Raw genomic sequence first — 12981 nt, forward strand, 5'->3', positions numbered from 1 at the left:
TAATTGCAACTAGTTAGTTCCATAAGAAGCATGCAAATTTGATAAAGGCCAAACCATAAAAGCTAAGATCCTTGTTGGACAAAACTTGTTCATTCCTTGCAACTAAGTTAGAAGCTTACAATTCTATTCTTTAGTCATCTGCTTGATCAAATAAAAATCACGGTGCTGAAAACTTTCAATTACCTTAGATTTGGTGCTTCATATCCTGAAACAATTTCATATATATGTAAATAATGACACACTTGACAATTAGTCTAAACAAGAAAACAAGTTAAAAGGATAAGAAATTGAAGATGTTATTACCAAATACATCAGAGATTAGTATAAGTGCCAACTTGGAATCATGGGGACCAGTGACATAGGATTTAACACCACCAAGTTCTTGGATGTTCCCTGAGCCATGGACACCTGAGTTCAGGTTTGGTGGATTCTCAAAACACTGAGGACTTGACATCTCTACTTTAAACTATGCTAAACAATTAATGATGAAGCTAATTAATAGAACAAGGAATGAGAGGCACTATATAAAAGCCATTTCTATATAGTAAGATTTTTCTTAACTAAACAAGAGCGTCACTGAATACGTCATTGCTTTGTTCATTTCTATATAGTCAGATTTCTCTTGTATTAATGAGTGCTGGAAAAGAAACAAAAATTGAAAGAGGTGTACCAATAAGTTTTTAGTATTATATATAAAATTCATGATTATAAAACCTTTTTATTTTATCTCTGTAAAACTTAAAATAGGAATATCTGTTGCTTCTGTCCCTAATATTTTAGTTTTATCCTTTTAGAAACAAATTCCAAATAACAAACAAATAGCTAATCAAGATTATTTATCTTCAATTCTTTAGGGAAAATGTTTTGTGTATAGGTTGGAAAGGATACAACATTAATTGAGCAGTATGTTACATGTACCTTGGGCTGCATTTGTTTATGACAAGACACTCAGAACAAACATAAATGACAGATACACAAAATTTTGTATTCTTATATTCTATTTGGTGATAAATTAGAAAAAATTATGAAAATCCAATTTATTCTCAATTTTTTCATTAAAAAAGTTTGAGATTAAAAATATAATAATAAAAAATATAATTATAAAAAATTAACAAGAATAATGAAAGAAAAAATAAAGAATAAGTTGTGTCTTTTGGTAGTGTCTCTGTGTCATTTCTTTCAGGATAAACACAAAATACATTAATTCAGTGTCTTTGGATACATTATCTCTGTCTATGTCTCATCTGTCAAACACAATTTTGTGTCTCTGTATCCCTATCTCAGTGTCGTGTCTATCGTTCATGGATTGAGTGAAAAAGCAATTGCTAAAGACTTGAAATATTATTATTTTCTACCAATTTTTTTTCCCGGTATAAAAGAAAAATATAAAACTGCAATTTAGTTATGTGAAACTGAAAGGAATTAATCAACATAATAGGGACTTTGATCCCTTATTAGAAGGATACAGTATTGATTTCATGATTTGATCTAGTTTATAAAGGCTAAATTTAGGTTTTTTTTTTTTTGGTGTGTATAGATCCTTATAATTTTGTTAAACTTTTAATTGAGTTCCTATAACAATTTAGAAATCACTAGTACAAGAATTTTCAATCAAATCTTGATTTCCATCTATCAAATCGAATACATCCCACTTGATGGAATATAAGCAAATAAGAATGGAACTCATGAAACTATAAAGGGTTTCTAACAACATTACTGGTAAGTAATAACAAAGATTTATAGTTATATTTATCTACCACTGGGTACAATAAACTTCAGTTGATATACTTAGTAAACCAATCCAACATTTCTTGATGAGCCTCTTCAGCACTCCTTACTGCTGATTCATCTTCAACATTGTATTTCAGAGTCCATCCATGAGCAACTCCTGGGTATATCTTCACATAGCTCTCAAACTATAAAAAATTATAAACAATGAATAACTTTTGGTCATCCATACTTCTGCTAATGAATATTGTAGCCAGAATATCCATGTAAAAAGTGAGAAAATGGTAATCTACTAAGCAAACAAAATGCTTCATTGTCCTTTGAAGCTTATTGTTGAGTGAAGTTCTTAACAATAAATGTTTGAACATCTAGGGGATTTTGTTATATAGCTTATTTAGTTAGACAATCACATTTTTTGCTGAAAGATCAGTTATCACCTCTGGTTTTGAAGCCAGCTTCTCTCCAAGTTGCTTCAACTGTTCTGGTGGTAAAAATTGGTCAACTTCTGCTCCTAATAAAGCAATAGGAACCTTTACCTCTGAGAAAAAGAAAACATCGTTATAATTTAGAATGATCACCATGGTATATCTTTTCCTTCTATGAATTGGAATGACAGAAACAATAGTCTACCATTAATATCATCATGTGTAATTCGAGCTGGATGCAATGCAACTGCAGCTTGAATGTTACCAGAACCTGCTAATCTTGTAACCACACCCCCTGGAACAAAATTGAAACATTCAATTATTCAATGCGATCTATATAATGGTTACTTTCGAAAATTTCTTCGAAAGAGATAAGAGATCTTAATGCTTTCTGGTAAGTTAGATGACTTACCGCCCCAGCAGAAACCGGCAGCACCTATGGCAGTAACACCTCTGCTCTTTAGAGCAGCAATAATAGGTTTGGTGTCTTCACATCCCTTAGCCTAAAAGTACAAACATGTCAAAAGCATGGTCAGAAAATTCAACTTTTGGATTTTGCTTTACATAATAAACATGTTCTAATGCCAAAAGTTACAACTAACCTCTCCATGTTTCTTCAACCATCCTTCTCTATCAAATTGAGGATCATAACTAAAGTAGTCACCATACAGAAGATCAGGAACTACAACCAAGAATCCAGCTGCTGCTACCTTGTCTGCTAGTTCCCTTTGCAATGAGAAAACGTCAAATCTAAATCAGCTGAAAATTAAAGGAGAATACTACAAACTAGTTTATTTAGTTGAACGAGTTCAGCAAGGAGATACAGTTCTAAATTCACAGACTCAAAGTATATGTACATTTTACTACCTGATATTATTATATTAATCATTCCAAAATACTCCTTGTAATCAATTGAAATTTCAAAAGAACTTGTAAGCTTTTACTGCTAGAATTCCCCAATCTAGTTCCTTCCTATAATTTCCTTTTATTATTACAACCCATTTCCTTCATACTACTTTCATAAGATCATTAGTCACAATCTGCAATTATGTTCTAGAGATTATGTTTAGCCACTTAATCCAGAACAATTTCCAAACAACAAAATGAGGAAATGTGAAATACTGAAACAGTATACAAGATTTCACCCACCTTAAACTAGGTAACTCAAACCCTGCAAAAATAATTTAAAGAACAAAAGCATCAGAATCTCCACCATAATTAATCTTGAAGCAAAAACTATTACCAACCAGTAATTAAACATGATCATGAGTTTAAATTGTAAGCAATATAATCAATCAATCAAAATTAACATGAACATCCATAATAATTGAAGATGATGGGATTGTGGATTACCGATTACAGTGGAAACAAAAATGAGAGCACGTTTAGAGTTATCGGATCCAGTGATGTAGCATCTTACCCCTCCCAGTTCTTGCAAACTTCCAACTCTCGAGATCAGGCTTGTGATTTTAGGATTCTCAAGACACGCTGATTCCGCCATGGCTTTTTCTCATGAAACGGTTATCTTACGTTTATTATATCACACAGTCAACGTCAACGTCAACCTCAATATCCTATCAAAATGTCAAAGATTTGACCAAAAATAGAATGTAAATATAGTTGTTTATTTACATTTTTTTAAAAAAATTGATTATCAACAGAGAAAATATTTATACGTTGACCAAAACAATCCAATTATATTGGAGTTAGAACGCGTGTTTTTTCAGTGAACGAACGGGTTTATTATTTTTGGGATGCACAATGGAGAAGTAAAAGCAAAGCCCAAAATAAAGTTAAACGAAGGCCCGTATACCCAAAAAAATAAGGTGAACATGGAAGAAACCATATCCGTCAAAAAAAAGGTAATAAAGAAGCTATTGGGCAAACAACTTGGGTTGGTCAAATGGTCAATTTATTCGTCCGCTTAAACAAGTGTGAACTCCCGTCTTATGCAGACCTGTCAGACTGAAAAATACCGTGGAGAACTAAAAAAGAGTGATTCCCAAAACCCAAAAAAAAAAAGTGATTCCCTAGTCCTAGAGAGACCTAGGCTAATAGTTAATGCCCTTTAATAATCACTTCTCGAGTTAACCAATTTTGACTAATCTAGTAAGTATTTATTAGTTTATTTAAATAAATATCATGTAATCCAAATTTTATCTCCTTTTAAATGGAGCTATGATTTACGCTAAAATTTACTTCAAACTTTTTTAATAAAATAGCTCGATAAAATAAAGTAGAGTATTAAAAGAACAAAAAAAATTTAAACAATAAAAATAAAAAAATTATTATTTTGAAAAAAGATCAAGTAAGAGAATAAGAAAATACCACGTCTAACTCAAAACTTTAAAATATTAAATTAATAAATTTTTTATTTTATAAACATCTCATTTTTTTTTTAATATGAGACTAATTTCTATTAGGGGTGGCAACATGTATCCTACCCGCAGGCATCTAACCCGATCCCACCCGATCGGGTAGGGTTATCAACCCGATTGGGTAGGGTTATCAACCCGATCCGCAATGGGTAGGGTAGGGTGTGGGTTGGATTCTTCTACGGGTCGGGTAGGGTGTGGGTTGAGCCTCAACCTTACCTGACCAACCCGCACCCTATATATGTATATGTTATATATTTATATAAAAATATGTTTCAAGTGGATGTTGAATCAAAGACCTCTCATTAAATGTAAAAGATCCTTAGCCACTAAAAAAAGATAATTAATTGATCATTTAATTTTTTTTACATAAAAATCAGTTCTATTTTAATTATCATAAAATTATATAATAATTTTACATCTTTTTTATAACCCGCGGGTAGGGTCGGGGTAAGGTTAGGGTTGGAATATTCTCAACCCGGATAGGGTAGGGTTGAGTTTATATAAAAATCTCAACCCGCGGATAGAGTTAGGGTTGGCTTCAAACCCTACCCTACCCTACCCATTACCACCCCTAATTCCTAGTTACAGATACTCGAACCAGCTGATCCCGATGTGTTGCTAGACGACAGAACCAAGAGCCATGCTTTGAGGCTTGGTTACGTGGCTTAACAGAAAAAATATCACCTAACAACAGGTCATGATCATAATCCTAAATTTAACAAGGACCCTCTCAATGATTTTTTGTGTTAAACCAAAACCTCATTGGTGTTTAATTGACTATGTTAGTATTATGGTAAAAAATCAGGTGCAGTTAATAACTGAAAATTGTTTAGATAATTTGATTGATTTGATTAAATTTTAATTTAATGATTCTCAACTATTAACTTCACGTAAAGTCGATTACACCTGAATTTTTACCTAATATTATATATCAAGTGCTCAATATTTAAAAAACGATGAACGTAACTATCATCCTTCATAGCTGAATGTTTCCCAAATAATGTGTATTAATTAATAGCTTTCTATCAAAAAATATCGTCAGTATGAAAACTCTGAATGTCACACACCATGTCTATACGCCCTTATTTAATTACATAAATTTCATCATATATAGTGTGTCATGGCTAAGATTATTTGCTTCACATTTTAAATATATTGGCGGCGGCTTCTTCTTCTTCCGCAATTATTCTTGCTTGCCTTTGCCGTCTTAGTTTGGTAGCAAAGCACTATCCTTTGAAAGGTAATGTATGTTTGGATCTAATTAAATATAAATGGGAGATCTTATCCATAAAGACGTATAAAATGTCTTTTTTTAAATATTTTTTAATAATTAAAATTTAATATATATAATTATTTAAATTATATTATTTTTGCTAAAATTAAGTTAGACAAATTAATTAAATCAAAAAATAATGAATTAAATTTTAAATTGATTTAAATTAATTTTTTTAAATTTTAATAAAAATAATACAATTTAATTGATTATATGTATTAAATTTTATTTTTTTAAAATATCTTTAAAAAAATATTTTTGACATCTTTATCTAAATAGCTCCCTTATAATTAAACATGGTCCTCTAAAAAATAGTTAGTTATTTATATAAAAAATATATTTTAAATGTAAAGACCATAATTAAATATAAATAAGTATTATATTAAATAATTTAGTCAAATATATTAAAGTGATACATTTAAAAAATATTTTTTAGATTAGAAACCGAATTTTAGTATTTAAATTTATTTCATTTCTTCATAATAAGGTTAATTAGCATTGAACTAGGAATCACTCAGGCCAAGATAATTATTAGATTATGGCTGGCCCATATGTTCTTTTTTTTGTATTCATGATTCCTCGTTGTCTATATTTAATCCTAATTAACCTTTTCACCTTCAAATCAGATCATCACAGCTGTGTAATAATGTTCATATGGTGTAAGTTTGTTAAGGATGGAAATGACTTATGTCACCAAACTTATATCCTAATAGATTTATATATATGAGGTTATGATTCATTGATTATTTACCAGAATTGAAAACCATAGGTTAACCATGTTACATGTTGAAGCACTCTCTTTTATGTTTAGTATTTACTTTTTAATTAATTCTCAAACAAGTATATTTGTCCGGTCTCACTTCTAATTTTCAATTACTATTTACTCAAATCCATTACATAAAAGCACGTGAAAGTAATAACTAAATTTCAAAACATAATTTGATGAGTAAATATTAAAAGATTTTTGTGACTTAAATTTTTTACCATTAAACTCTAGAGTAGTAGTTAAGAAAAGTTTTCCTTTTCTTGATCAAGAATATTTTCTTGGTGGGGTATAGTCGATAGTTGATATTTTATAAATATCAGAATAAATCTTAAATATTAATTTCTTGAAAATTTTAATATGTCTTAATTCTCTATATTTTTATTAAAATATATCTAATAATTTAATACAAAAATAACGTTTATTATTTATTATCTAAAAATATATTCTAATATCATTTGATAAATTTATCAACACGTACATTTTTTGGTTAAATGATATAATAACATTAAATATTACATACCAAAATAACATTATTTTCCATTAATGTATGCTAAATTTTCTAGCCAAATTATTTTTTTAAGGGGTAAGTACGATTTTGGTCCCTTAAGTTTAGTGTCAGAATTGAATTCGTCCCTCTTGTTATTTTGCCATTAAAGTCGTCCTTAATGTTGCATTTGTATTTAAGTTCGTCCTTTGTAATTAAATTTTCTTTTTAATGACAATTCTACTCTTTTCATTTCGCAGGAAACGCTTGGTTTCTTTCCTTGGATGAGAAACCCTTAACGTTTCTTATTCACAACGCTTGGTTTGTTATTCACAAGGCTTCGTAAAGGAAATCCGATACATTGTGCCCTAACCCAGAATCGGAGAAGACCGTAGATTTTAATGGACTGAAACTGAAGAGAGGAGGCGAGATCGAGGAACTGGAAGAAAGGGACGTGAGGAGTCGCTGGAGCATTACCGATAGGGTTTGAGTAGGTATGTTTTTGTTCCTTCTTTTCAGTTTGGTAGCTCTCGCTGCAGTAGGTATTCTCGGGTTAGATAACTTAGGGTTTGGAGATGTGTTTATCGTTGGAATGAGGCCATGTATGTGGAGAGTAGGGATTAGGTAGGTTCGTCTATTTCATATTCTATATTAATGTGTATGTATTGTTGTACTCTGTTTCAGGGTGTGGTAGAAGAGGATGGGTTATTTTAGAGTGAAGGTTTACCATGGAGGATGGTTTACGTATAAGAACGGTCCATTAGAGTATGTGGGAGGAGAAACAACGGTGATAGAAGAGATTGACGGTGATCGGTGGTCTGTATTTGAAGCGTATGCTGAGCTAAAGCAACTTGGTTACGTCGAGGAGAATATCCCATCATTATGGTTCAAGGATCCAGTTGCTAAAGATATGGAGAAAAATCTGAAATTGTTTAAAACTGATGCGGATTCCATTGAGATGTGTCGAATAGCATAGTTGAGAGACCATGTAGATTTATATGTTGTCCATAAGGTTCAGGACGAAGAGATGTTTCCTGATGTTGGCTACATTGATGTTGGGGATAAAGATGGGATGGGTGACATTAGTGAGGGGCAGGAGCTGGTTCCGTATGGGGGAGTAGATGAGGGGGAAAAGCAATCTGAACCATTTGCTGCTGACTCTGGGGCAGAGGATGACAATAAAGTTGGGTATGATAAATCTAGTGACAGTGACAGTCTCGATTCGAAGTACAATCCATCTGGGGAAGAGGACGATAGTGAAGATGATGTGCACTTTACTGATAGTGATGATGATGTTGATCCTGAGGTAAGTGGGTTTCAAGATGTGAATGTGATGAGTAAAAAACCTAGTGCTATGAATAAGAATGCTTGTGCAAATGAGCAGTTTGAGAATGTTGAGGGAGGAGACAGTGATGACTTAGATTTCGATCACCAGGTTGGTCTGATTCAGAGCATGAGGGCTTCACATTTCCAGTTCACAAGCTTCAGAAAGATATGAGTCAATACAAATGGGAAGTTGGCACTTTGTATGCATCTCGGGAGGAGTTCAAGGACACTGTAACTGCTTATGTTGTGCATACGGCAAGGTCAATCAGGTTTAAGAAGTGTGACTTGCAGAGGGTTAGGGCTGTTTGTTCGGGTGATTGTCCTTTCTGGGTGTATGCTGCAAAGGTCAGGGGTGAGGAAACTTGGCAGCTACGCAGCATGAACTTGACACACACATGCACACAAGCACACAGGGTGGGGATCTTACATTCAAAATGGCTCGGCAAGGCGTTTAAGAAGAAGGTTGAGTCAAATCCGAAGGTGAAAATAAAGGAGTTGGTTTCGAAGGCACGGAAGAAATGGAACTTGACTGTCACTAAGTCACTGGCCACTAAGACCAAGCAGATTGCACTTGATCAAATTCAGGGAACCTTCCGAGAGCAATATAAAAGAATTTACGATTATGGACAGGAGCTGATGAGGGCAAATCCAGGATCCTCCATTCGCATACAAGTGCAGAGGTCCCCAAATCTTGACAGTGAAGCACCAGCATCATCAAGGACCAGTTACTGCATCTTTCAGAGGATCTATGTGTGCTTGGAAGCATGCAAGCAGAGCTTCCAGCATTGCAGGGATTTTATTGGCCTAGATGGCTGCTTTTTGAAGACACCCCAGGGAGGACAGCTGCTAACTGCAATTGGGTGGGATCCCAATGACCAAATGCTGCCGATTGCGTATGCGGTTGTGGAAGCCGAGACGAAGGACTCATGGAGTTGGTTTCTAAGTCAGCTTGCATCTAATGTTGGGCTGGATAAGATGAGAAGATCTACCTTCATGTCTGACCAACAAAAAGTAAGCAAAGTACACTAAATTTATAGAGTGAATCACTTCCATTCAATTCTCCCTAATTACAATTTCCTTGATTTCATGCGTGCAGGGTCTATTGCCAGCATATGAGGAGGTTATACCTGGTGTGGATAATCGGTTCTGTGTGAGACACTTGTACAGCAACTTCAGAAAGAGGTTTCCAGGATTACAATTGAAGAAACTGATGTGGAAGTGTGCTAAGGCAACTCACTGGAGGGATTGGGAGAGGCACATGGCCGAGGTGAAAGCTGTGAATCAGGAGGCCTATAGGTATCTAATTGCTATCCCTCCTAGGTATTAGTCTAGATCTAGGTTCACTTATAACTCTAAGGTAGATACATTGGTTAATAACATGTCCGAGAGCTTTAATTCTGCCATTGTTGATACTAGAGAGAAGCCTATAGTCACCATGTTAGAGGAAATAAGGGTAAAACTAATGACTAGGTGAGCAGAAAATAGAGAACTTGCACAAAATTATTTAGGGACAATCTTACCTAGGATTAGATTTAGGTTGGAGAAGAGATCTAGGTCAGCTGGGGATTGGAGACCATACTGGTCTGCAGCTTCGAAGTATGAAGTGGTGAACGGATTAGAGAAGTTTGCGGTGGACTTAGGATCCCATGAATGTTCATGTAGAATTTGGCAGATGAGTGGCATACCCTGTGTCCATGCTATCAGTTGCATCAAGTTCAAGGGACTAGACATAGAACCTTTTGTGGCTGGGTGTTATAAGAGAGAAGCTTACATGAGGTGCTATGACTCAATCATACATCCCTTGAATGGAGTAGATCTTTGGGAGAGGACTGCACACCCTGATGTTATGCCTCCCCCCTATCGAAGGCCTAGTCACAGGCCAGTGAAAAAGAGGAGAGCAGCTCCTGGAGATGAAGAGCAGAGCAGCCGCACTCAACTATCAAGGAAGGGAGAGACGCAAAGGTGCTCTCTATGTGGATCTGTTGGGCACAAAAGAAGCAGATGCCCTAAACCTATTGAGGAGTTGGTATGATTTTTAATTTGTCTTTCTTCTATTAATTGTAGTCTCAGCTATTGTTGCTATCCTATTATTAAATTGTATTTGTTTGTGTGGCCCAGCAGTCAAAGAACAAAGGAAAGCAGCAGAAGGGAAGCACCAAGACATACCATCTACCTGCCAAGGGAGGAAGGAAGACTGCCTCTTTCCAGCCCAAAAGGAAAGCTGTTTCAGCAACTCAGCCACCCTCTGCAGCCCAATCCAACAATGCAGCTCAGCCCAAAAGGCCTAGAGGCAGGCCCAAGAAAACTACTAAGCCCAATTCATCAACCCAACCTGCTCCACAGCCCAACAAGGTTGCCAGCCCAACAAGTTCAGCACCTCCTTCATCCTCATCACAGCCAGCCACCACAACTATTCCTTCATCTCAGCCTACCCTTACCACATCTTCAAGCCAACCTGTTGGTCACTTCTCTTCCAGGCTCTCTGGAGCACCTCACATCTCTCCAAAGAAACTGAAGTTAATGGCAAAGTTGCCTCCAAGAAAATGGGAAATGCTTTAGGAAAAGGAAAATGGGATATGCTTTATTTTGAGTTATGTTGTCTTTTGTGTCTTTTGTTGGGTATTTTGTGCATGTTGTCTTATTTTGGGTTATGTTTCTGTGAACTTTGCTGGAAAAGTGCAGTGTGACTTGTCAGCTACTTCTTGCTATGTTATGTTTCTGTCAACTTTGTCTATGAGCATCTATGTGTTGTACTTGGTTGCTGGATTGGACCAGCCAACCCTTTTGGGATTACCCATGTGCCTGAAACACTTTTTATTATCTATGTTATTATGACATTTACCATATTCACATGAGATTGTCTTTGATTCAAGTTTGTTATATTGTTAGGAAATTAGTCAGTAATGAAAAACAGGTATTTATCAAGCAGAAATCAAATTCACATAATTGTCATTTATACATGTTGAGAAACAATTCAACATAACACATTCATACCAGGTACATCATTGTCACCTAATAACTTACCACCAAAACACTTCTCACCAAAACACAGTCAACAAAACCAACCCTAAAAGAATTTACCAACAACAACAACAGCATCATACCCAAACACCCTTTTCATACCAGGTTCAATGGAATTACACACTTAGGCCTAGACATAGAAAAATTCTGCAGCAACAGAAACAGGAACCCAGCCCACCCAACAAACCCTAACAGAGCAACGACCATTAACTTCCACTCTGCCGCTCTTGTCCTTGATTTCAGGGAGGCAACCTTCTTCTTCATCCTTGCAATTTCTGGGTTTCCCACCTCTGTCTCCGGCTCTGCCCAACGAAAGAAGTTGCAGCCTTCATGCACCTACACAAAATCACCGTCTTTAATCTCCACTCCTCAACCCAAATTACTCAACTCAGAAGAAAAGAAAGAAAAACAAACCCCATAATAAACACAGCCCCAAAATCTGCGGCCGTAGTTCTCCTTGGTCCCCGAGGTACGCATCACCGGCCTCTCACCATGGGAACAGAGCAGCAACACACCATGCGGGGGAGATTTGCTCCGAGACGACATCGAGCTTTCGGCAACTATGGCATTCTCCCTCCTCGACGTCGACGACGGTGGTGTCGGTAGCAGTTCCAGAATCAACCAACTTGCCCTTCTTTTTGGGGTTAACATATGCCTATTGCCTTTATTTTTATATAACCATTCTTCTAACTACCCTAACGATGCAAAGGGCATTTATGTCCGAAAAAAATTTTAAGGGCGAAGTTAAATACAAATGTAACATTAAGGACAACTTTAATGGCAAAAAAACAAGAGGGACGAATTCGATTCTGGCACTAAACTTAAGGGACCAAAATCGTACTTACCCTTTTTTTTTAACGAGACAAATTAAATATTCTTGAAAAAAATGTTTTTTGTAGAATATTGAAATGATATTTTTTTCTCTTTATTTATAATATATAATTTTCTTTCTTTATAAGATTAAAAGAACATATTTTTAATCTATTTAACCAAAATACTTTTCGATAATTATTTTTTATTTGTTTGGATATATAGGTGCTGAATCACAAAGTCTTTTGCCCCTACATAGTTTTCCAAAAGGCTAATTTAGCTCCTAACTGATCAAGCCACTATTCTACCTACCAAATATAACTCTATCAAGTCAATATAATTTGGAAAAAATAAGATGGTGGATATATAGGCTAATTTTTTTAGTTATGGAGATTCAGAATATGTTATATCGAATTATAAAGAAGTGGTGTATTTTTTATAGATATAAAGATAAATTTTTTTAAAAATTAAAATTCTCAAATCAAAAGCTCATATTTATTTAGGATACAAAACTTAGGATTTAATTTGTGATAAAAAAATAGAGTCCCAAATTTATAGATAAAAATACAATTATTTTTTCATATAAAACAAATTAGAGAGATCGATTTGTATTTTTAACATTAAAATATAAATCTAACCTTTAAATTTATAAATTAAAAAAAATACCACAAATCCGATTCTCAAATTTATGGTATTCATATTAAAACAAAATGCACAAATTTTTTACATTATTAAAAAACATCACCTGAACTGCAACACACAAAATAAAA

At 34.5% G+C, this 12981-nt stretch overlaps 2 protein-coding genes across 2 annotated transcripts in view; both read right to left on the bottom strand.

Moving 5' to 3' along the window:
• LOC107482671 (endo-1,3;1,4-beta-D-glucanase) overlaps positions 1-507 on the bottom strand; it is a gene marked incomplete in the record, with an annotated part of 2105 nt that extends 1598 nt beyond the window's left edge. The window contains 1 exon segment of the mRNA XM_016103196.3: positions 304-507. Coding sequence (XP_015958682.1) covers positions 304-454 — 151 coding nt within the window.
• A 1097-nt stretch (positions 508-1604) lies between these two features.
• Positions 1605-3744, bottom strand: LOC107482670 (endo-1,3;1,4-beta-D-glucanase). The gene is made up of 7 exons (XM_016103194.3): positions 3507-3744; positions 3303-3324; positions 2756-2879; positions 2566-2656; positions 2359-2448; positions 2166-2266; positions 1605-1916 (listed from the first exon to the last, which is right to left on the bottom strand). Exons 1-7 carry the CDS (start codon positions 3652-3654, stop codon positions 1776-1778), a joined length of 717 nt encoding a protein of 238 aa, XP_015958680.1. The 5' UTR covers positions 3655-3744; the 3' UTR covers positions 1605-1775.
• Between the last annotated feature and the right edge of the window lie 9237 nt (positions 3745-12981).

Source organism: Arachis duranensis, chromosome 4 (genome assembly GCF_000817695.3).
Source record: "Arachis duranensis cultivar V14167 chromosome 4, aradu.V14167.gnm2.J7QH, whole genome shotgun sequence".
NCBI lineage: Eukaryota > Viridiplantae > Streptophyta > Magnoliopsida > Fabales > Fabaceae > Arachis > Arachis duranensis.

Bases quoted from the DNA above. Each gene is read 5' to 3' on its own strand.
- LOC107482670 (XM_016103194.3), bottom strand. From the start codon at position 3,654: ATGGCGGAATCAGCGTGTCTTGAGAATCCTAAAATCACAAGCCTGATC. The intron at 2,880-3,302 runs GTGGGTGAAATC...CTCATTGCAAAG, and splicing joins TTTGAGTTACCTAGTTTAAG to GGAACTAGCAGACAAGGTAG. The intron at 2,267-2,358 runs GTAGACTATTGT...TCTTTTTCTCAG, and splicing joins TACACATGATGATATTAATG to AGGTAAAGGTTCCTATTGCT.